This window comes from Panicum hallii, chromosome 8 (genome assembly GCF_002211085.1).
Source record: "Panicum hallii strain FIL2 chromosome 8, PHallii_v3.1, whole genome shotgun sequence".
Lineage (NCBI taxonomy): Eukaryota > Viridiplantae > Streptophyta > Magnoliopsida > Poales > Poaceae > Panicum > Panicum hallii.
The window spans coordinates 4,882,410-4,908,306 of NC_038049.1; the positions used below are offsets into that span (position 1 = coordinate 4,882,410).

The following is a 25,897-nucleotide window of genomic DNA, read 5'->3' on the forward strand; positions in this document are numbered from 1 at the left end:
CATGATCCTAATTATATTCAACTTAGATTAAGTGATGATATCTCAACGTACCATATGGCTTGTTTTACAGCCGCCGTCGACGAACCTTGCCAATTAGCGACAGTTAGTTTGCTTGATCAAATTATTGAGCTATTGCTGGACTTCGTTCTTATTAGCCACCTTGCTTAACGTTGAAATTGCAAGTAGATATGGACAAAATAAACCCATACACCGTGTCCTTTCATTTCAATAATCAAGCTCTTTAATCCGAATGTTTGGCTCAAGATCATGTTACTAGCTCCATACATTATATCAGAACATCCAATTAGGCAGATCAATACACTATAGATACATTTACAAATTAAATATTTTCACAGATGCTCCCACAAAATTTTAATATTCAGGTCAATCTTTCAGCTATTTCAACCTACAGGAAAGATCAAAGACACTAGTCTGGCTAGACTGAGTATAATAACATATATGAAACTAAGTGAATTGGCACAATTTTATATCTCCATTACTTGTTGCAGAAGGTCGCCGCCGCCCGCCTCGCACCTACCTTAACTAGAAAAAAGTCGCCGCCCCCGCCCCTGAGGCCCCACGCCGTGCCCCCGCGGCCCACTGCCGCCCCGCAGGCAACCGCCGCCGCCCCCGAGGCCCCACGCCGTGCCCTCGCCGCCCACCGCCGCCCACAGGTATGCTTGCCTGTTCTCTTTCATGCTAGTTTTGAACTGACCGAATAACTATTAAACTTAGTGATGCATTGTTGTCCATTACTCTAAAGCCAGAAACTGTATTACTCTTAAAATATTTGTGTTACATTTCCTTGATCATTACTAAGGGTCCACCCAAGCGTTTGATCGGTCAGGAGATTGTAGCAAGCCATTGTCAGTTAATTGCCACAGATGATGGGTTTGAAGGAGTCAAAGAGGAGCATAATTGGACTCATATAGCTGCTATTTGGAGCCTTCCTTATGCTACTACTCTGATCCTTCCACATAATTTAGATGTAATGCATCAAGAGCGCAATGTTGCTGAAAGTATAATTAGTATGGTTTTTGATTTGAAAGATAAGGCTAAAGATAATTTCAAACCTCGGCAAGACTTAGCTGAAATATGTGTTCGGCCAACCCTTAATCTGAGACCCAATCAAGCTGGCCATATGGGGAAGCCACGTGCTAAGTACTATCTTAAGCCTGTGGAGAGGAAAGAGGTTCTTTTATGGCTGAAGAACCTTAAATTTCCTGATGGATATGCAGCTAATCTGAAACGGGCGGTGAACATTGTAACTGGAAAAATGAATGGTTTGAAGAGTCACGATTACCATATCATCATGGAATGGTTGTTGCCTGTGATGCTGCGTGGGTACCTCTCTGAAGAAATTTGGATAATGTTGGCCGAGTTAAGTTTTTTCTACAGGCAATTATGTGCAAAAGAAATTAACAAGAATACAATGAGAAAACTGAGTAAGAAAATACCTGTCTTAGTATGTAAGATAGAGAAGGTGTTCCCCCCGGGTTTCATGAATGTAATGCAACACTTGCTAGTGCATTTACCTTATGAAGCTGACTTAAAGAAGCTTTGTTGAACGAGACTTAAAGAGCTCAAAGCAACGATCGGAAATAAAACACGAGTGGATGGATGCATTGCCGAGGCATTCTATCTTAAGGAGATCTTACATTACACGAGCACATATTTTGCAGAAGAAAATAACATTAATGCTCATATACCGCGCTACCACACCTCGAATGAGACACCGATGAGCAATCTCAAGTTGTTTCAGTGGACTGGCAAGGCCGTCGGTGCTAGTTTGGTCTATGAAATATGCATACAAGAATGGAATACTGCATTGTTGTATATGTACATAAATATGGAGGAGATGGAAAAATATTTCGTGTAAGTACCATGATATATATCTCATATGTGAATCATGTTTAGTGATGTACTTGCGCTAAATAAAGAATATGTAGGTTATTTGATCAAGAACAATGGAGATATTCACGACAACCAACTGCTAAACAGCTCGAAGCCTTACGACGTGAGGGTTTACGTGGTGCTCCTAATTTTATCACATGGTTTAGAAGACATGTAAGCATCCTTACTCTAACTACCTTATTTATATAACTCGTTATGAGTTAACAAAATTTTCAAACTTGTAGTGCATGAAGGATAGCAGTGTCCATGATGATCTAAGACAGCTTTCACATGGAAGCACGACTGCAAGGAGTTATGGTTGTTATGACATAAATGGATTTCGGTTTCGTTCAACCAAGTTTGAAATAAAAAATCCACATGCCGCCACAACAAATAGTGGAGTTGTGACCACCGCGAGTACCTCAGATGGTTCTATCACGGAGTATTTCGGTGTCATTCAGAATATAGTGGAGCTGAAGTTTGAAGGTTCAAAAGATTTAAGAGTTGTGTTATTTTATTATGATTGGTTCAATAGTAAATTAGGTTCTGGTGTAAAGCATAACAAAAAACTTGGTTTAGTGGAGGTGAACCACAAATTGCGACTTTCTGGTTACAATCCATTTTTCCTCGCACATCAAGTTGAGATGGTCGATTATATGTCGTATCCATGCCATTCGGAAAGTTTAGAACCATGGTGGATTGTTCAGAGAGTATGTCCTCCAGTCGATTGCCTATTTCTGGAGATGAAGGTTACGATGAATGTGAGCTTGATCGTACTGTTCCTAAAGTATTTCAGGAAGATGAGTGTAATGGAGACTTTAAAGTTGATATTGGGATGGCACTTGACAGATTAGATGGTGACACCGGTGATGTAATAGTTTCTGAGGTCCGAAAGAAAAAACGGCCACGTCATGCAAGTAAAGTAATGTTCACAACATATGAAACGTGGCATGGTACTACACATGGTGGCTCCGTAGGTGAACAAGATGACCCCGAGGAATTTTAACATGTAATGTGATGTCATATGTAGTTTTTCTTAATAGTGTTTTATTTGCTAATTGTTGTTATGAAACTTGTTATCTTTTATTTACCATTGTTTTATATGATATTAACTAACCATATTTTAATTTTTTTAGGATGAGGTCATTTGTGCACTCTCTGAAGGGGAAGGGAAAGAATGATGTATCCTCGTCTTCAAGGAGTCAGGGAAAGAAGAATGATGGCTCCGCATCTTCGGATAGGCCTTCTCTCTTTAGAGGCAGCAGTTCTCATCTGGGCTGAAGAAGTGCACTTCAGCGATATCTAGACGAGGCTGTGCAAGTAAGTTTTATGTAGTTTGCATGTGTAATTTAATTTTTTTAATAACAATAAATATATACTTGTCTTTGAACAGCAAGAAGAGGAAGGTAAGGGTGCTTATGAGGAAGAATATATCGCGAATGTGGATGGCGATGGAGATGGAGGTAGTGGAGAGAGAGATAGGTGCGAGGATAGAGAAGAGTGCGAGGATGGAGATGGAGATGTAGAGGAGGAGGAAGAGGAGGATACTGCTGCACAACCTGTGTTCAGGTACTTATGATCATTTCATGAAAATTTTTATATGAGCTAGCTAACTAATATAATACATTTAGATTTAGAGGCAACAATGTGATGACTCCTGCAGCAACCAATTCGGCAAATCGTCGACAGATTAGGCCACATGGGGATTGGTAAGTAATATATTTTATTGTTGTGATTGTTCAAGTATTATATAGTTCAAGTAAGAATCATGATGGATATCATATTCTAATTGCATGTAGTGGGACGACATTAGTTGGGAGAGAAGAAATAGGTTAAGATCTGTGAATGCAACATTGGGAACACTTTGTCGGTTTCACTACCCAGGAATGATCACAGTTGGAGATGTGCTTCAGCCTGCATTGAAGTGGGAGCACTATAAACTGCAATCGGATGATCAGGGCGTCACGACGGCAGCGAGAGTTTGGAATGAGTTCTGGGTACTTTTTTATCATAACTTGTCTAACTTGTATAACTACTATCTATTTGATTCATTTATAAGTTATCTAACAAATTTATTTTCCTTTTTAGGAGAGGTATCGTTTGCCGGAGGAGGAGGAGCAGTGCCTACAAGATAGGGCTCGTTCTGTATTCGACAAGGCAGCGACGAAGGTCGTAAGGGATATGATGTTCAATGCTCGTATACAGTGTGTTTGTTTATACTATAAGAAAAATAAAGCTGCAAGATATGAACAAGAAACTGGGTGCTTCTGAGATATATCTCTGAGAGGATGAGTACCTTCAAGTTGATATTAGCGGTTTGCCTTGGTTAAGAAAGTGTCCGGATGCTTGGCGAACACTTTGTGCTTATTGGGTTTCACCTAGCTTTGTGGAAAAATCTAGGATGAAAAGAGCTAATCGTCAAGCAGGACCACGGGTTACACAAAGATATGGGGCTGATGGACACCTTCGTTTGGCTCATCGAATGGTAGGTGTTCATTATTTCAATTTGATTATTATGTACTTACTTGCAATATCACAAATTTTTCTTTGCCAGGAGGCACAAAGTGGGGTGGCCCCAAGCTATATTGAGACATACATTTGAGGCCACCACGGCGCAAATCCTACACAGCCAGAGTTGCTTTGCAGTGAGGATGCCACACAGACTCTGGTTAGTAAAATAATTTGATTTCAATTCAGCGATGATTCGAATATAATCTTATTATTGATTGCTTGAATGGTAGGCGAGATATGGTGATGAAATGGTGGCACGTCATGGGGAGGAGTATGATTGGAGGAGGAGTGATGTGGATGTCGGTGCCTTGTACTCAAGCGGAGGAGGGAAGAAACATGGCAGGTTCAGCATGTTGAATGGCGTTATTGATACAAGTGGTGCTTTGAGTGAGGCAAGGTGTTCCCAGTCCTCTCAGAATTCTCGGGGCTACCAACGGGAAAGTGAAAGTGAAAGTCGACTGCAGGAGGAGATAAGGCAGCATAGAGAGGCGATGCAGAGACAAGAGGAGTGGGTAAGGCAACAGCACGAGTACATACAAGGTTTTTTCGTTCAGCAGCTACAGATTCAAGCACTATGCAAATTTGATATTTTTTTCAACTTCTTGTGCACTTTTCATTACTATAAGATATTTGATATACTATCGGTTTTTAGAAATGCTAGTGGCTACCCTTGACTCACAATTTAATTTGCCACCTCTTCCTTCACCTCCTCCTCCACCGCCGACTTTTGTACCATATGCGCGTCTACCGTCTCCACAAGTGGTAATTATATCGTATAACTAGTAATGCTCAAATTTTCTTATATATGCATACTAAATAGATTTAATTTTTTCTATAATCAGGGTTCGACGAGTACTCATCCTCGAGGAGTTTTTGCCAGCCCGTCCACACCACCATCAACAGCGCGAAACATTTCTGGAGGTGACTGCGGCAGCGGACATAATATTACCCCTCCTTGATTTGTGTTTTCGCGTTTCGTTGACATATATATGTTATTTGGACTATGGATTTCATGATTGTACTTATTGGATGTATTTGGTGATTGTGTGATGATGTATTTCGTAATTCTGCTTATGGATATATATGTTAAGTAATTGCTTATGGATTAGTGCCTTTCATAACTGCTTATATATGCTGTTATATATATTGTATTTTTTGCTGGAGGTCCAGTATTTTCGTCGGCCAGAATTACGAAATACACTGCCGACAAAAATAATTGTCTTATTTTCGTGGGCCCTGTAGCCGACGAAAACACTGTCATTTGTTTCGTCGGCCAAGATGGCCGACGAAAATAGAGTTATTTTCGTCGGCAACTGACGAAAAAGCATCTATTTTCGTCTGTTTTATTCCGTCGGCCTAATTTCGTCGGCAGGCCGACGAAAATAGCTATTTTCGACGGCTTTTGGCCGATTTTCGTCAGTTTCTGGCCGACGAAAATACACTATTTTCCTGTAGTGATCTACGAATCCTGTAGGCTCTAGCTAGTAAAGTGTTTGAAAGCTGTATCGCTAATGAAGATCTGAATATATATAAATTGTTAACCGGGAATCTGTGTATGCCAGTATAATGCTGCTAACTAAAAATAAGGTAGTCCCAACAAAAGCATGAGTGTTGATCCAATCCGTGTTTTCTAATTAATAAGCTTGGAACATAAGGGCATCATAGTCTTATTCTCTCCGCAACTTAATTCTCCCACTCCATGCATTCTTCCCCTTCAGGACTCCACGGTATCCTATAAATACCACCGTTGTTCCTCTCACTTGTCACACAGGTACACACAAACAATACAAGGTCACTACACATCTCGCTTTGTTCTTCTTGCAACTATAGCCAAAACTATCATACACTACATGGCTACTCCCTCGCGCCCATTGATTTTTCTCTTCCTCCGCCTGCCATCAATCGTAGCAAAGGTCAACATCCCTGAAGACATCTATCCATATCCATGCAAGTGTTCTCAGGAGAACGAGACTCGCCTTCACATGTACTCGCACCAATTTCCTGCCTTACCAGGCCTTCCAAACCGGAACAAATATGGCGTGATAAACTCACCCGAACCGAAAGGGTTTGGTCAGATGTATGTCCATGACTGGATTCTTACCGCAGGGCTCAGCGCGACTGAAAATGTCGTGGGACGTCTGCAAGGCTTTCATCTCCAAGCTGGTCAAACCACCACCAGCTGGTACACTGCTCACACCATAGTGTTCCGCAACGGCAGGTAAAACGACATTTATACGGATGACGGTAGTTCATGGAGTGTAGTTAATGTTTCGTAAAAAAGGGATAGTACTTATTTCTTAATTATTGCGACATTATATTGCAAAAATAAGTTAAGTTGTACAAGCCATAATGTTAGGATCATTATTTTAGAGATGAAACTATATCTTTTTTTTGTGGGTGAAATAGTTTTGCAGGGTCCACACTTGAGGTGTCTGGTATCATAGGGGTGAAACCCAATGGTTAGTGGTCAATTACGGGTGGGACTGGAGCATTTGCATGTGCGCATGGAACTATCAAATTCACGAATTATCATAGTAAAAGGAAAATTTTGGTGGCAAAATGCGCACAAGAAGAGGAGAACAGAGCAAGGGGGAGTTGAGTCAATGTCGAGCTTGTATCACCGTCATCAATCACCGCAATCAAACCCTTCTTGCATTGCCCCCACGCAGAAGTGCCAAGGCTGAAGTGCAAAAGTTATTAAACAGATAATCATTAACAATAGTTCCAAAGTAAAAAATTAAAAGCATGTGTGCCTTAGATTAACCAATTGGCTCACCATCAAAACCTTTCACTAGTGCACCTGCCTTCACTACCGTTTGAGGGGGCGTGGGATTTGGGTCAGTGATGATAATTTTGATTATCACCGTTATTTTTAACCAGCGGTGAAAATACAACTATAGATTTTGAACCGGCGGTAATAACCTCCAAAACTTTTCTACACGTAATATGAGAAGGGTGCATCCACGGGATTCAAACCCATGATCTGATGGGTCGCGCGACCACTCTTCACTATTACGCTACACAACACAGTTACTTGTGGCCAACTAAATAATTCTTTTTTTAATATTAACTTCTCTATGTTTTATATTAAACTTTTGGACGCTAAAACAATCTCAAAAGAAAATAATTTATTTCAACTGCAGAGTTTTAGGTCACGTTGAGCACTCCAACTTTGATGTTGATGTTTTTCAATCTGAGGTCGTTTAATAGGTCTAATAACTTTTATTAAATATTTAGGTATATAAATAATTTTAAATAAAGAACTGCCAACAAAAGAGTTTTAGGACTCATCGACCTCTATAATTTTGGTAGAATGTTTATCTTCATCTGACTTCGTATGGACGAGTTATAAAATTTTTTATGCGAATGGTATGTTTTCACCGCCCGATCTATTTTCACCATCAGGTCATGAATAGACCTAACAGTAAAACCCCATCTATCACTGCCAGTTTTTCGATGAAAATTGATTCTGTTTTCACCGCCGGTCCGTAATACAATCCGGCGGTGATAGTCATTTTCATCGTCGATTCCAATGGTCACTACACTCATCTATCTAAGAACTGGAGGTGAAAACCTATCATTGCCGTGTTGGATTGAACCAGCGGTGATGGTCCATTTGCCAAGGCGTATTCTGTGGTAGGGTTTCACATGAATGGCAATAAAGTGGGGAAAAATTTGAGGCATACCCAGTGAACTTATATATGCAAACTATATAAACAATTGGTACTAATCATAAATAGAATCGATTCAAAAGCTTTAAAACAATGTAATTGCAGTACAAATAAATAACATCCAACTCAGAGTTACTCCCTCCACTCCAAATTATAGGTCATTTGGGCTTTTCTACATATAAAATATATCTAGATGCAGAAAAAATTAAGCTATATACTTAGAAAAACCAGAACAACCTATAATTTAGGATCGATGGAGTAGAAAACAATAACAACAATTTAAATATACAAAGTATATGATGTTTCAATTCATGGTTAGTAAAGAAAATAGCCCGATTAAGGCCATTGTATTTTAATCATCGAGTGACAACATAATCATTTGGACTAATGATTTGTCAAGAGAAAAACTATGTCAGTGTCTATTAGGCCCTAAGGATGCAACAGAAGTAATAAAGGAATTGAAGCCGGGAGAGATCCAAGCAATAATGCTCCCGCGATGAACAGGGATTAATATCAGAGCAAAGGTAAGGTCATCTCAATGGAACCGATGGGCTCAGGCATTTGAGCCAAATCAGCTCTCATTGTGTGTCGTCACTACCTCTGTGGGCTATAGGTATGTTGAACTGTTGATCCTGTGGGCACGATAACCTTGTAATACTCCTATTGAAAAGCTGCACACCTTTCGCTTATCTTTTAAATATTTCATGGATACAGAAAACTGATATTTGCGCCATCTTTGAATGTATTGTGGGTTTTTTCAATATTACATGATTAAGCCTCTTCACATTGAGCATAAAAGAATCTTGGGCTAACCATTTCGACTGATTAATGCGTGTATCTGGTCGTGTATAAGCAGTGGGTGCTTGGATGCAATGGACCTCAATGTGTTGAATATAAATATAGAAGGACAGTACCAGAATATTAAATGGTAGCACTGACTAAAAATAAACAAGGGCAGTACGAGGGCACTAAACAGTGCAACTAGGCTAGCTGCACGTCATGGTTTGGCAGGGAGATGAACTGATTATGATGTCATCAAAACCGCGTTATATACAAATGAGATTGAAGTAGTATTTACCAAACGGGAGCTAAAATACTATGAAACTAAGGCCAAATTTTTTATATAAGTCAGAAGTTGCAAACAAATAGTTTCACGCTAAGTAATCGGATCGATATGCAGCTGCATACATGATAGAAAGAATGCATTATTCCAGTCCCAAAAACAAAAATAGAGCTATCCTTGTTGAAACATAGGCAACTCTTCACTATATAATTCCGCTGCCTTTCCCCCTGCCACAACTGCATCCTTAGCTTCCTATAGCTCGAATGCTCCGAAGTTGCAACAGATGGCTCAAATTAATTTGGTGAACAGTAGTAAATTACATGACGCTGGACATGGTTCCGGTATTTTTCCGGCTAACATATGCATTTTGGCACATATGATAGATAAATATTCCTGTTTTCAAATAGACTTTTGAAAATTGGACCAATAATTAGTTAAGTTACATACATAATCAGTATAAAAAGCTGTATCAAAAGAATCACACTTCACAATCCTTTAATACAAAATAATTTCATAGCTGTTAATTGAGAATATACTGTGCGATTAATTGATGATCCAAATTGCTTTTATATACTTTTCGAAATCCTAACTGTGCCTTATAAAAAGAAACAAAGTAATGTTAAACGGAACTATATATATAAAGCTTTGCACGCATAGGATAGATCTTGTCATCTATCGAACAGGGGCAAGAATAATTATTGTTCTTTTTTGTAGACAAATATGTACAATTTTCACCTACTTGAACAAGCACTGTGAAAAAACAGTACATAGAGGTTTGATGGTTGCGCCGAGATTTAATTGATGAATAGGTGGGGCATAATTGTGGCACAGCTACAATACCAAGGGCTTTTCACCACGCTGCTTCTTAGTTTGTTGTATGTGTTCAAGCACACTTAATAGGTGGATCCAAATTAATTCAGTGAAATTAAAGTAAGTAGCTTTAAGTTCTATCATAGGATAATTCCAATACATAGTACCTTAATACTTGTATCCAAGGCTGCCACATTATAGACTTGATGCATGGTATGCTTAAAGTTGGACTGTCTTCGGTGGTTTAATTGCTGGGAAGTACCTTCAAAAGAATTTTATGCACAGGATTGTACAGTAATTCAAGACTGAATTATTTTATGAGGTTGCTCTGCTAGCTTGGTACCACAATGTTGCATTAACTCTGGTTCTTGCTTTCTTTCTTTACTCATCCTTTTTCTTTTCCGAAAGACACACATGCATGGGCGCACGAGTTGTGGACTGAATCACGGTGAATGGTGGATCCAAATTAGTTATTTGCAGGAGTGCGGCTTATATTAAGGGACAAATGGAGACACCCATACTGTACAAATTAAAAGGCACCAAAGTTACCCAGAGGTTTTTCACCACTCTACTTCATACTTTCTTTGATGTTTTTCCCCAGATGCGACGTCCTTACATATTTAAAACACAGTGAATGGTGGATCCAAAATAATTATTTGCGGGACTGCAAGTAGGCAACTGTTTAAATAGTATCATGGTCCACTCAACCTTCAGTCCTTCGTGTTCACATCACATTTAGTATATCTAGGTTGTAGGTAGTATATGGTGTGCAAGAGTTTGACGTTATTTAGTACTCTCTCCGTCCTAAATTATTAGTTGTTTTGATTTTTCTATGTGCATAGTTTTTATTATGCATCTAGATATGTTACGAGGTGATCACATTGCTTTTAAATACTTTTCCAAATCTTAATTATCCGTTAGAAAAAGAAATAGAGTAATAATTATGGGACTATATATTTTTTTATGCACAGAATTGTGCCGTAATTTAAGAGTAAATTATGTTACGAGGTTGCTTTGCTAGCTTGGTACTACAATATTCCAGTAACTTGGTTCTTGCTTTCTTTTTCTATTATTTGTCCTTGTCTGTTTTTAAAGACGCACATGGGCACATAAGCTCCGGACTAAATCACGGTGAATGGTGGATAGGGGCAAGTAAGGGGCAATCAAGTAGGCAAGTGTTTAAGTAGTATCTTATGATCTACATCACGGTGCCCCTCGACCTTTGGTCTCTCGTGTTCACATCACATTTAGTGTTTCTATCTAGGTGGTAGGCAGTATGGTATGCAAGAAGTATTTAAGTCATTTAGTATTTGGTATACTTTGGGTTTGTGAGCTTTTGAGTATGACATGGTATCGTCATTGAGCACAAGTGGATCACACACACCGGCTCTATAAATAGGCGCGCATCCGCATTCACAAACCAGACCAACACCATCGAGGTAACATAGCATCCTCATCGCTTCGATTCAAGCACCAATATAATGGTATGTACATGTTTAGATCTAAATTTCAGTCATTGAATATACATATCATTTATTGGTTATAGCATGCATATATATCTATCAGAACAAGCCATGATGCTTAGGTTGCTTCCTGCTCCAGTGTGTAGATGTAATCTATAGTATCAGTATATGCATTGATATTTCTTGTGAACAAGCCGACCTTGCATGTTGAGAGACTACTTAATCTAGCTAGCTAGCTAGAGTAACCTGTTGCTTAGTTGTATTTACAGATAGGCATGTATGCAGGCGACCAAGGTTGGCCCGTTCGGCAGTGGAGGAGGCAACAGCCAAGACATCGACAGCGACCAAACGCCTGCTAGCCTGAAGAAAATTGAGATTTGGAGCGTCAACGGCTCCGGAGGGCTCATCAACGCCATCTCCTTCACCTACGAAACCGTGGGGAACGACGACACAATGAGCGCTATATGGGGCACGGACAAGGGCGTCCACAACAGGGTATGTATGTGTACATGTGGCGTAAATATGGTTGTGTAGTGAAAGCAATGACTGGGTGATTACAAATGTTAGCCATTCTTTTCCATGGATCTCTAGATTTCCATCCCGTCACATGTGTATGTGACCAGGCTGTCCGGCAAGTTTGACAGCAATGGTGTCAAGTCGTTGACTGTCTTCACCAGTGACGGGACAACATACGGGCCATATGGCGATGCTGCGTCTGGGAAGGACTTCGACATTCCGGTGGTGAAGAGCGCCATTGTCGCCTTCTTTGGACGTTCCGGCCAGGTCCTCCATGCTGTGGGTGCTTATGTTGTTCCCAAGTCCTGCTGAAGGGTCATCATGGAACCCTTGCTGGTCGCCGGAGTGCATGCTGGCCAAAGTTTGCTGTCTGGAGTCAAATAAAATAAAATATGGACCCTGAATTTCTGAACTCAGTAAAAACTGCTTGCAGTCTCTGCTGTGTGCGATGGGTGGTTGGGTCGGTGGGAAGGATTAGAGGATATGATCCAGCTCCTCCGTTTCTACGTGTGCTTCTTTATTTAATTTTAATGTGTGGATGTTTCTTGCTTGTGTTGTCCCAAATGCCTTTGCTTGTAAGCAATAAAAGTATTGGAAGCTAAGTATTTTCCTTGAGAAATGAAAACTATATATTAGAGCATTGTTACCCTAAACGCAACGCTAAAAGTCAGTTACCTGCCATTTAGCCCATTATTCGGGCAAAATAGGTGTTTAAACAGGCAAAACAGCCGTTTAAACGGTCAAAACAACCGATTAAACGGAAACGATGTACCGCTGTGTAGCATTTAAACAGTGTGTAAACGCGCTAAACAACAGTTTAGGTGAACAGTGATTCAGAGCGTCTTCAAATTAAGTACTAACAGCAGCATATGCAAGGTAAAGATGGAAAATATAAGTTGGGTATTGTTTGCGCAAAACTGGGTTTTAGATCCATTCTTAGGGAGAACCTTAGGGTTCTTTTAGTTTGCAGGCTGCAAAGCAAAACTTTTTACCAGTTCCAGGGTATGTCTTGACCAGTTTTCAAGATCGATTGTAATAGTTTCGAGGTTAAAATGGATTTCTACCTTCCAAATGGTCCACAAAATCCGACCGTTGGTTTGCGGATACAATTTACCAACTAGCACAGCATGCCACATCACTGTCTCGTTCCAAAACGGCCATCACTGATGGATTTGGAACCGGCAGTGATGGCATCAGTCTATCACTGCTGGTTGACTGGTTCTCAACGAAGCAGTGAAATCACACCATTATCACTGCCGGTATATGTCTTGAACTGGCAGTGAGGGTATACTTTCACTATCCATTCTTAGTGGCAGTAACAAGTAAGCCAACATTGCCGGTTTAAGCTACAACCTGATAGTGATGCTATTTTTAGCATTTAATATATAAATTGCATAATTCAGTTGACATCAATAGGATACATACCACACTTCAACGCATAACATTTCACTACATGCCACAATTTAGTATAAGATACGGAGTTCCAAAATATAGGTCATTTTGGTCTTTTTAGATTCACAGCATTCTTATGTACCTAGATACGATGTTTCTCTAGATGCATAGCAAAATTTATGAACCTAGAATAGTCAAAACGACCTAAATTTTGAAACGGAGGGAGTAGATTACAAGTACCACATGCCAATTTATCAGATACAACCCACAACCTCAAGTCAGTACATCATGAGTCCATACCGTTAGATAGGTCATTAGTGCTGTACGCGGCTGGACCCATCAGTCAGGCTGGCCGCACCAGGCCTTGTGCCCCTGTGCACCATATAAATTGATGATTACAAGGCTGTCATTCTGATTCTATAAACCAACATAGGTCTCCCTGCCTATATAAGGCTTTGTACTCATCATGATCAATCGTTAATTAATATATTATTGATAGTCTAATTTCACATAAGACCAAGTTTGACAACAACAATTGTACTACTCTTAGATAAGACAGAGTCGCAGAACTCACCACATGGTGACACAACATGATCCAAAATGCACTCAGCTAACCGTTTTTGAAGAGCTAATACCTCGGATAGCAGCAACTATGAAGCGCCAAGTCGTATTCCCTTGTAATGGAAGCAAAAGTATATTAAACACTTTTTGACAAAGTGATAAAATACTTGGTGAATGGCAAAATATATTAAACACAGTTTGTATTATGAACCGGCAGTGAAACTTTCACCGCCGGTTAGGGGTACGCCGGTGGTGATGTGTAGTTTTGTAGCAGTGAGAGTACGAATTTGCAACTTAATTTGCAGAGGAAGCAAGGAAGAATTGTTGGACGTTGGGCGCTTGTTGCTGCTTGTTTGCATGTGACGAGAAGCAGAACAGGGAGATCGATTACGAGATGGAAGAGAAAAGCATGGAGCTTGAGGCCGCAGCCAAGGGCCGAAGCCACCTGCAGCCTCCCGTGCCGAATCGCCAATGAGGCGGCCAAAGCCGTCGTCAGGCACGCGGAGCGCTTGTACCGATCTGGAGGAGGGCAACAGCGAAATACGGGGTTGTCGACAGCGCTGAGCACGCATGGTCACTGTGATCGAGGATGGCCGCGTGGCTACGATCAGAGGATGGCTGAAGCGTCGAGCCGCACCGCCGCGTGCGAGATGGCCGACATCAACAGTCAGGAGCCACGGGCGGACTCGCCAAAGGGGATGGAGCGGATCGGTCCATCTCTCGGAGGCAAACGTGGACGCACGGGAGGAGTTTGCCAGCAGGGGGCGGCTCCGCCGAAGGCAATGTCAACGACACTAAATATTTGCAGAATGCCCCTTAATATTTACAAATAAACCCCCATAAATTTATAAATAGAACATTAATTTGTATCACAATTAATAGTCGCGACCTAAATATTTGTATATAACCCTCTGATGGAGGTAGACCCAGGTACCTCCCTGCCGAGTGGAGCCCGTTCTTCAGGGAACGACTCCGCTTAACGACCTGGCGGACAGGCACTCGGCTGGACAGCGGGAAGGATCCTTTGGGATCAGAATCAAGGCCAAATCGGATAGCCTTGATATTGTGTATCCTAACTGACCTGATTCCTTGTAAACAACCCGAGTAGATCTTAACCTAACTTGTAAACCACGGCTACTCGGCTATATAAGGGGGTCGTCGGGTATGATGCAACTAGCTTGCACGTTCCAGAAACCTTAAACCAATTAATACAACACCGAACACACCGAACACAGGACTTAGGGTGTTATGCTCCTACTGGCCCGAACCTGTCAAAACCTCTACGTCTCTGTGTTAGCATCAAGTTCTTGGCTCTGTGATCTTCCTCACCTACAAATCTACTACCTGAGCATACCCGGGGTGGACTTGCTAGAGTACACATCCGACAGTTTGCGTGCTAGGTAGGCAATCTTAGGGTCCTTCCGGCGAACTTGATGGCACCCAGCTCCGGTGTCTTCTTCTCCGCACAAGTGACACTGTAGATCTATGCCGCCGCCAGCCACTCTATCGTCTTCAGCAACTTCCCGGGGATGGCGGCTCCCAGGAGCACGTTCCCCAGCAGCTCGTCATTAGAGGTGGAAAGCATCCAGGGTTCCAGATCTGATCTGACCCTTCCCATCTCCAAAACCCGCCAAGTTGACGAGCTCTCCATCAACGACTTGGCCCAGAGCCACGTGAGGACAACTCGCTGCCCCTGGATCAACATCGACGATATCCTCTCCGGCGTGGACCGTGTGAGCCACTCCATCACCGAGTGCATCGAGCTCGCGGAGGCCGCGCTACGCCGCCCGAACGACTCAGCTCGCCAGATCCCATTCGGACTCCGCAACACCTCCGCCAGATCCGAGTATCCATGGAAAATCTCCACATTTCCGATCTGGTCCAACTCAGTGTTGACTAAATCAGATCTGAAGTGGTCCCAGGACCAGAAGTCGAGTATCAGGAGGCACTATTGACCTTCCCACCCAACCCCGTGAACTCACCTGACTGGCACGAGATCTCAATGGTCTCCGCCAACAAGGAATCCGTTGACGGTGAGGACGAAGAAGCCTGGCGTTAGTGTCTCCACCACAATGGCCTCCGCGCGATGCAACGTGAGACCGAATCCATCACCGACAATGCCGAAGTAGATCTGCTCACCGCCGATCGTCGCCACCCTAGGGTTCTCCCTTGCCGACCCGCTCCACCAACTCCATGGAACCTCGACGACGACTTCATCCTAGAGTGCGATGGCTAGAACATCTTCACCAAGCCGTTGGCCAATCTGGCCACCGCATTTGAAGTACTCGAGACCCTCCTTCATTCGCCCAAACTCGGACACGTCTCCATGTCGCCGCTGCACAGGTCCAATGCTTGAGGAAAGACTACTCAGCCCTCCGAGCCCAGTCCAGCAACTCTCGCCACTCGACGGATCATCGCCCCAGTGATGACGAGGTCGACCAGCCGAATCTTCAGGCCAACCTCAACAACCGAGACATCCGGCATGCCGTCAACAACCACCATAGGGAGCGTGATGAGGCTGAGCGGGAGCATTGGCAAAAGTACGACAAGGAGTATGCCCCCCGAGCGCCAATCATGGCAATTGGGAATGACGCGGCCACGATGACCAGCAACCAGCACCTCGACCGCCACCGCCAGCACCCGTCATCCTCGATGACGACACCGGCGGTGACCTCGATGGCTTCTCGGCCTTCTCCAACCGACTTCAAGGTATCTCATGACCCACCATGTTCAAGCCGGTCGGCATCAACAAATTCAATGGTGACTCCAACCCCAAGACATGGATCCGCACCTACTCCATCGCCATGCGCGTTGCCAACGGCAACAACGATATCATGGCAGTGTACTTCCTGGTCATGATGAGCTTCCAGGCTCTGAACTGGATAGAGGGACATCGACCCGGCTTCATCAACAGCTGCCAAGATCTCTGCGCCGCCTTCGTCAACCACTTCCAGGCGTCCTGCCCGGGTCCCAAAACTAGATCGGATCTAGGCAGTGTCACCCAACAGCCCAACGAATCCCTTCGCGACTACAACAAGATGTACTTCGCTAATCATAACACGATTACGGAGGTTGAGGATAGGGATGTCATCCACTACTTCCACCAAGGGCTGCACAACATCGAGCTGTGGCGCAAGATGTTCGAGAGCAACCCTAAGATGGTCTTCAAGATGATGGCGGTGGTCAACAAGCATGCCGACATGGAGGATGCCGAGAAAGGCCACCGACACCACAAGGAGAAGACTTCTACCTGTAGATGACTTACCAGCTATGTACCCAACCCACTTCAAATGAATAAAAATTCATGTCCTCGATTTTGCTTATTCTCTATCTTGCTAAAAAATACGTATAACTTTCTAACTACCACGCCGAGTCGTTCCGTACGATTGGGGGCTGCGCTTTGGCCATGCCGACTCGCCAAAAATCAACCCATATTGTTTTGGCTAACCCCGACCGACTACGTAACAGATCACAACCTTGTGCGTCCTGGATCCACTCCGCATCACTCCCACCCATCACGTGCATGATGACCCACTCTCAACACAATGGGGCAGAACACATCACGGAGTCAGTATCCTAACCACTCGGCTAAATCGGAAACTACTCGGCTCAGGAGATATAAAAATTATAACTTAATTACGCGCAAAATAAACATTGTTTTTCAGCCTCTCGAAGGCCACCAATTGTTCTGATTCAACTTGTTTAAACTACCTACGAGTCAATTTGGGTCATTATGCGGTCGGCCAGAGGCTTGGCGGAGTCGAAGTGCACCGCCAACTCGTCGTCGGGCTATGGGACTTCACGAGGAACATTGAAAACTGCACCGAGTCCCCGGCGGCCTTCTTGAAGAACGCCTTTTGGTTCTTCACCCGGGTCGGGTCATCACGACCCGAGTACTCGTACCCCGGGTGGACCCTGTCCTGGATCGGCTAGGTCAGCCGCTTGGAGAACGACAAGGCTACGCCAGCCCCGGTCAGCTTGTCGGCCTTGAGCCTGGTCAGCTCAGCCAATAGGATCCTCACCTGGACCATCTCGTCCTTGGAAGGCATCTCCTCCCACTTGTCGTTAAGGATTAGGGGATAGCCGGTGCAGGGCGGAAGACTCGGGGCAGGGTTCGCCACCATGAATCACTCCTCCGGCCACCGCTTGTTGCTATCCTTGAGGGCAGCCTCCAGGTACTTCACCCCCTGGTGGAGCGAGAAGGCAGCGCCGCCCACCACACTGGGCGCCTCCTTCGATGGATACGTCCTCAGGTGGTACAACGCCCGCCAGAGATTGAAGTGGGTAGGAATGCCCAAGAACCCCTCGCACAGATGGATGAAGATTGCAATCAGCGTGATGGAGTTGGGCTTGAGGTGGATCGCCTCCAGCATGTAGTACTTGAGAAGCCTATAGAAGAATGCCCCCACGGGAAGGCCGAATCCCTTCTCGTAGAAGGACCGGAAGACGACCGCCTCGGTCCGGTCCTCCAAGGGAAACTCCTGGCCGTGGCAGCACTTCCACCCGAAGACCGCCTTCTCCTGGAGGAGGCCACGCGCCTCCATGTCCTCCAGCCCCTCTTCAGTAAGAGTGCTGGATAGCCACGACTCGCTGGGCGGGGGCGGCATGTCCCCCTAGGGGGCGGCCGACCGCGAGGAGGGCGCAGAGGTGTTGCTGGAAATCTCGAGATTGGGCCAGGCCGGAGGATCGGAGAAGGGGGCAGTTGTGGCCATGCAGGGGAGAGGGCGAGAGCTTTTGAGGAACGCCGGTGAGATCCAAAATGGGTCGGCGGTGGTAGAGAAAGCAGAAGAAGGCATGAGAGAGTGGATAAGGATGGGCTGGGTTAGTTTCTTTTATATCAGCCCAAAACCTAATCGTCTGATCGGCTCTGTGTTTGAAATTCGAATCACTCCTGACGGCAGATGGGGAGCGTACGCTGGAAGGAGCTAGTGAACGGTAAAACTCCTGACGGTGCTGTCAGACCCAGGGCCAAGGGACTGGGTACATAACGTAGTTTAAAGAGGTCTAAGAGATTAAGTCTATCTTATCTCTTATTCATCTTGTTTATCTCTTATTTATCCCGTTTAAATAGGAGATAGAGCTAACCGATGCGGTGGGGATCTACTCGAGATATGTTCTGGTATGATCCCTCGGCGGGTGTTGGTTAGCATCTTTGTAACTCTGGCCTCTCGGATATATAAGGGAGGTCAGGGACCCCACTCAAAACATGATCTCTTGGTCATTCTACACCAAAGGCAATACAAACCACCATACAGGACGTAGGGTGTTATGCATCTTGCGGCCCGAACCTGTCTAAGCTTTGTGTTCCTTGCACCTTCGAGTTCCTGATCTCGGCGTCTCCTCACCCAAAACTTACCACCTTGGGTATATCCCTCGGTGGGCAGCCGGTTAAACACCGACAGGTGCCTATATTCTCAACGGTAAAAACCCTAGCCTATGCAGATGGAGGCGACGATAAAAGTGGGAACGACATCAGGTGATTAACAGCGGGGAGATCAACCAGTGCTCTGGAATTTTCACCTTGGAAAAGATTTTTGATCCGTTGACTTCAGATTTCTCGGGTTATTTCTCAGGAAGTAAATTCGGAATGAATCAGCGTTTCTCCGTGACTCCGTCAGTGAACCTGCTCGGGGGCTGGACACCGCTAATTGAATTAGCGTGTCTCTATGACTCCGCCAGTGATCCAGCTCAGGGGCTGGACACCGCTCTTCGACTCGGCATGTCTTCACGATTGCGCCTGTGACCTTGCTCGGGAGATGGGCACCGCTAATTGACTCGTCATATCTACACGACTCCATCAGTGACCCTGCTTGGGGTTGGGTGCCGCTAATTCACTCGGCGTGTCTCCGTGACTCCGCAAGTGATCCTGCTCAAGGGTTGGACGCCACGTGAGATCCGGTAGCAGCGGCCCGGGCTGGTGCAGGCAGGGTGCTTCAAGGCACTCGGAGCGGCAGGCGGAGCAAGGGATCAGGAGTGAAGTGGCAGTGCGTTTCCATTGGACCAGGTGCAGGTTTTCTCATACATAGGTTTTTTTTCATGAGAAGAAAGGACACTCTCGGCGCCTTTTACCCTCTATATTTCTGAAATTCTCCTTACATGGGAGTACCAGAAGAATTAAGCAATGAGAGGCTGTAGTTGAGCTACTAATTTCTAAAAAAGTCGTTTAGACAGGTGTTTGATTTGTTTTCCTCTGTATCAAGGTGAACATGATACATTCAATAGTTGATAGCGCTGAATACTTTTTGTTATGTAGTTATGAACAGTAGCAGACAACTTAACTGAATTATTCTAAATAATTCGAAATCTATACTTTTCATGTTCCATTATTTTGTTGAATTTTTGTATCTGACCTTATTTTCACAGGGTTAGAAAGCCGTACGTGCTCCATGCAATACTAATGAAACCTTTCTCAGGGCCATCAGCCATGCATGCATGCATGAAAACATAGACAGTTATCTGAAAACGAACAAACACGAGCCACAATTTGTTCCCTTTATTCTGCAAAACCAAATTAGTAAAACACTAGATACGACATAACTACTGGGGAACAGTGGCAAGGCCCACACAGGCCACACACATACATGAGAGACTCAGAAGAATGGCCCTCCTCAGCTTGCCGCAAGCTGTATCCATCACCCAGCCTTGGGCTCGAAGGAGTTAAGCGTACGCTTCTTAGGGGGCAGTGAAACAAACAGACCCGCTTCGTAAAAACCGGAGGGTCCGCCCTTTGTTTCGATCTCGAGCTTGTAGTTCATGCCCGCGACAACCTGTTGCTTGCCTCCGACGACCTTACCAAACTGCAAATCCCCCCCAGTCTGTGAGTTGTGCTCCATCACAGCCCATTTGCCGAGATCCTGCACGTATGGGTCCGCCACATTCTCTATATCCACCCACTGTCCGGGTCCGCTCTTCGTGGACACAGCGGCTCTCGCGGATCGGACGGCGGCTGCTGTCGAGGCAGTGATCGCGGCGGCGGAGAACAGCACCATGGCTCGGCGCCGGCCGCCGGCGGCGTCAACCTTGACTGCCGGATCTTGGCGCTCGTCATGTTTGGCCGGAGAAGCTCGGGCCACGATGAGGCTGCGGCGGCAGCGCGGTGCAGCCGCAGCTGCCACCATGGTGGGGATGCACAGTGCGTTCGTGGTGAGGGATGCCATTGGTTGGATGGATGCTGGCTAGTTGCTCTTTTTTTGGTAGCTGTTGTGTTGCTGGGGATCGATGAAGTCGTTGCTATAAATAGGCTCTCTGCTCCTGGCCTTGCGTGGCAGTCGTGGTGAATCCTTCCCATGGTTAGAGGAGTCAAGTAAATCAGTTATTCTAATTCCAACACCTAGTGATCAACCACCTCATACAAGCAATAAAATGTGAAAACCAGCTCGTTTGTATGTTGTGGACGTTTTTTATGATTTGTGGTCCTTTTTTGCCACAAAAACCCAAACGAGTGCTTACCATCTTGCTGCACACGAATACCATGTGGATTGTCTCCTTTTGCACACGTGAAGCATGACTTGATTGGGCTTGAATAGGATGCAGCACTGAAAAATCAGATTCTTTGAGAAATGACAGTTCCTCGTAACATTGAAACGTGATTTGAGAGTCATGCGGGATAATTGTGACGATTACACCCAATCACACACACATAAACAAGCCCATATGAGTAACTTTAGTAGTATGTGCCTACATATGAGATGAGCCAACAAAATTTCAGATAGTATCTCATGCCAGTTTCTTTGATTATCCTCTATCTTTTTCTTAATGAACTTGCGCGGAATCTTTTTACTAGACTCAGTCTAAGAATAATTTGCAGATGAATTGTGCAACTAAATATTATTACTTGATTTATGTCAAATCGAGAGGAAGCATGGAGGAATTTTTGTGCATTGGGCGCTTGTTGCTGCTTGTTTACATGTCAAGAGAAGCAGAACAGGGAGACCGATGGCGAGATGGAAGAGAAGAGCATGGAGCTTGAGGCCGCAGCCAAGGGCCGAAGCAGCCTGCAGCCTCCCGTGCCGAATCACCAATGACTCCACCACTGATCCTGCTCGGGGGCTGGACACCGCTCTTCGACTCGGCGTGTCTTCGCGATTGCGCTCTAATTGACTCGTCAAGTCTACTCGACTCCATCAGTGACCCTGCTCGGGGTTGGGTGCCGCTAATTGACTTGGCGTGGACTCCGCCAGTGACCCTGCTCGAGGGCTAGATGCCGCTAATTGACTCGGCTTGTCTCCATGACTCCGCCAGTAACCCAGCTCAGGGGCTGGGTGCCACTCTTCAACTCGACGTGTCTACGCGACTCTGCCAGTAACCGTGCTCGAGGGCTAGGTGCTGCTAATCGACTCGGCGTGTCTCCGCGACTCCGCCAGTGACCCTGCTTGGGGGCTGGGCGCCGCTAATTGACTCGGTGTGTCTCCGTGACTCCGCCAGTAACCCTGCTCGGGGGCTGGGCATCGCTCTTTGAATCGGCGTGTCTCCGTGACTCCGTCGGTGACCTTGCTCCAGGGCTGTGCGCCATAAATTCTCAAGGAAATAAGCAACCAGAAAAGGGGAGATAGATCTATATTGTGGACCCTCGAAATGCCTCTATGAAACTTCCGAGGCTCTGGGGCTACACCCAACGGGTGCGCCCAAGAGCGCATTCTGTTGAAGACTAGAGAACATGCAGGAGTTCACTAACGTCAGGACTGCCAAAGGAGCTTAGGATCCGGAGGAGTACTTTGACTATGATGAGCACCAACCAGCTTCTTGACTTCGGCGGGGTACCATTCAGCAACTCGGCGCTCGGGGGCTTAACGGAGGTAGACCCAGGTACCTCCCTGCCGAGTGGAGCCCGGTTCTTCAGGGAACGACTCTGCTTAACGACCCGGCGGACAGGCACTCGGTTGGACGGCGGGAAGGGTCCTTTTGGATCAGAATCAAGGCCGAATCGGATAGCCTTGATATTGTGTATCATAACCGACCTGATTCCTTATAAACAACCCGAGTAGATCTTAATCTAACTTGTAACCCATGGCTACTTGGCTGTATAAGGGAGCCGTGGGGGTACCCACCAAACACGACCCAACTAGCTTGGCCATTGCACAAACCCTAAACCAATCAATACAACACCGAACACAGGACGTAGGGTGCTACGCTCCCAGCGACCCGAACCTATCAAAACCTCTGCGTCTTTGTGTTACCATCGAGTTCTTGGCTCTTCAATCTCCTCACCTACAAATCTACTATCTGAGCATACCCCGGGTGGACTTGCCGGAGTACAAATCCACCACCCGCTTAACTTTACATGATAACCCCTGGATCGGATAGCGATTATTAATCATGATCCATTTTTTCATATAGCCCCCTGGTTTGTGTTGGGCCTCCGCCACCATCGTGCAGTCTCCTTCCGCTCCGGCCGGAGGCACAAAGGCCCATCCCATCCGATCTCCTGGATCCCGCAGCATTGAGTAGTGGAGGTGCGCCTCTGATTCGAAGAATTTTACGAGCTGAGGAAGGTGTCGCACGTTTGAAGCTGAGGCAGGACGGCGGCGGCAAGGCCATGCACCGATGCCGCCAGCTCGCCAGAGCTGGCCCGCAGAAGAAGTCTGACGGAGACGAGGAAGAGAAGAACGGGTGGCACCACCGCGCAACACCGGTGCATGGGAGGCCCGGTCGTCCTGCTGGCTCCCTGTCTCTCAGCCTCTCTGGCATGAAATACTGTGGCCACCGACAAGTGCCGCCGGTTTGCCGGAGCTGTGCTTGAGGAGAAGCCTAACGGCGACAAGGGCGAGAAGGCCTGGTAGCACGACCACGCTGCTCCCTTTCTCTTGGGGACCAAAAGTGGCCGCCGGTGGTGTCCTGGACGGATGGATGTATGTGAGTGTAAAATTTGCTGGCTTTCGTTTTTCATTTAGCTGTGCTCAGTTGTTCCTACACAACTGTCAGGAACCAATTGTCTCTTTTTGCACACGTGAAGCCCGTGACTTGATTTAGGCATGAATAGGATGCAGCAGCCGCCCATTTGGCACTTCTGAAAAGTCATTTTCACTGTGAAAATTACAGATTTTGGCCTCTGATTATATGGCCATATATACGCAACAATCCGCCAAAATGATTAGGCACTAAATTGTATTTTCCGCGTGGAAGATGCTTAAATATGTTTAAAAATAAATCACAATATACAATACATATCCAGCTGGTTACGCAAGTGTTGCTGTTCCCTCTGTTTGAAACATTTAAACCGTATGCTCAAGGTGACATTTAAGTTGCAGCTTTTTGCCTAGAACATTACTAGGTCATCGTTCCACAATGCATTGTACGTGCATATATAAAGTGCTTGGAAGATATTTTATCAGTTTGGTTTGTTTGTGTCTCAGTTTAGTAGCAGATTAGTTGAGAGATTTGTACTTGAGCAAAGGGAAGGTTGCTGGCTATATAGAGAGAGAGAGACACACACACATACGAAGCTGATATAATCATGGAAATCAAGCAGTGAAATTAATCTACCTTCCCCTATCAATACTCTTAACCCCCGGAGACAGGTTGCGATGCCAACCACGGCATCCAAGTGGCGGCCTCAAGGTCCAGGGAACCGGCGGTGGGTGGCCTGGAGACGCCGGCCAGGTATGACTTAGATGACGGGTGGGCTCCGGCAGGGTGCTCGTGGCCGGAGTTCAAGCTCGGCGTCGCTATGGAGGGATGGAAGCTAGGGGCAGCGAGGGAATGGGCGAATCGCCATACCACGCGAGATCCGGTAGCAGCGGCCCGGGCTGGTGGAGGCGGGGTGCTTCAAGGCACCCGGAGCGGCAGGCGGAGCAAGGGATCAGGAGTGAAGTGGCAGTGCGTTTCCATTGGACCAGGTGCAGGTTTTCTCATACATAGATTTTTTTCATGGGAAGAAAGGACACTCTCGGCGCCTTTTACCCTCTATATTTCTGAAATTCTCCTTACATGGGAGTACCAGAAGAATTAAGCAATGAGAGGCTGTAGTTGAGCTACTAATTTTTAGAAAAGTCGTTTAGACAGGTGTTTGATTTGTTTTCCTCTGTATCAAGGTGAACATGATACATTCAATAGTTGATAGCGCTGAATACTTTTTGTTATGTAGTTATGAACAGTAGCAGACAACTTAACTGAATTATTCTAAATAATTCGGAATCTGTACTTGTCATGTTCAATTATTTTGTTGAATTTTGGTATCTGACCTTATTTTCACAGGGTTAGAAAGCCGTATACGTACTCCATGCAATACTCATGAAACCTTTGTCGGGGCCATCAGCCATGCATGCATGCACGAAAACATAGACAGTTATCTGAAAAAGAACAAACACAAGCCACAATTTGTTCCCTTTATGCTGCAAAACAAAATTAGTAAAACACTAGATACGACATAGCTACTGGGGAACAGTGGCAAGGCCCACACAGGCCACACACATACATCAGAGACTCACAGGAATGGCCCTCCTCAGCTTGCCGCAAGCTGTATCCATCACCCAGCCAAGGGCTCGAAGGAGTTAAGCGTACGCTTCTCAGGGGGCAGTGAAACAAACAGACCCGCTTCGTAAAAACGGGAGGGTCCGCGCTTTGTTTCGATCTCGAGCTTGTAGTTCATGCCCGCGACAACCTGTTGCTTGCCTCCGACGACCTTACCAAACTGCAAATCCTCCCCAGTCTGTGAGTTGTGCTCCATCACAGCCCATTTGCCGAGATCCTGCACGTATGGGTCCGCCAGATTCTCTATATCCACCCACTGTCCGGGTACGGTCTTCGTGGACACACCGGCTCTCGCGGATCGGACGGCGGCTGCTGTCGAGGCAGTGATCGCGGCGGCGGAGAACAGCACCATGGCTCGGCGCCGGCCGCCGGCGGCGTCAACCTTGACTGCCGGATCTTGGCGCTCGTCATGTTTGGCCGGAGAAGCTCGGGCCACGATGAGGCTGCGGCGGCAGCGCGGTGCAGCCGCAGCTGCCACCATGGTGGGGATGCACAGTGCGTTCGTGGTGAGGGATGCCATTGGTTGGATGGATGCTGGCTAGTTGCTC

The 25,897-nt window shown here is 45.5% G+C and overlaps 2 protein-coding genes across 2 annotated transcripts; one reads left to right on the forward strand and one right to left on the reverse strand.

The window, feature by feature from the left end:
• The first annotated feature begins 11,284 nt into the window (after nt 1-11,284).
• On the forward strand, nt 11,285-12,539 carry LOC112903158 (horcolin-like). Its single transcript, XM_025972372.1, has 3 exons — nt 11,285-11,432; nt 11,697-11,906; nt 12,003-12,539. Exons 1-3 carry the CDS (start codon nt 11,430-11,432, stop codon nt 12,237-12,239), a joined length of 450 nt encoding a protein of 149 aa, XP_025828157.1. The 5' UTR covers nt 11,285-11,429; the 3' UTR covers nt 12,240-12,539.
• A 7,721-nt stretch (nt 12,540-20,260) lies between these two features.
• Nucleotides 20,261-21,103, reverse strand: LOC112902946 (putative cysteine proteinase inhibitor 7). The gene has a single exon (XM_025972143.1). It carries the CDS (start codon nt 21,035-21,037, stop codon nt 20,513-20,515), a length of 525 nt encoding a protein of 174 aa, XP_025827928.1. The 5' UTR covers nt 21,038-21,103; the 3' UTR covers nt 20,261-20,512.
• Between the last annotated feature and the right edge of the window lie 4,794 nt (nt 21,104-25,897).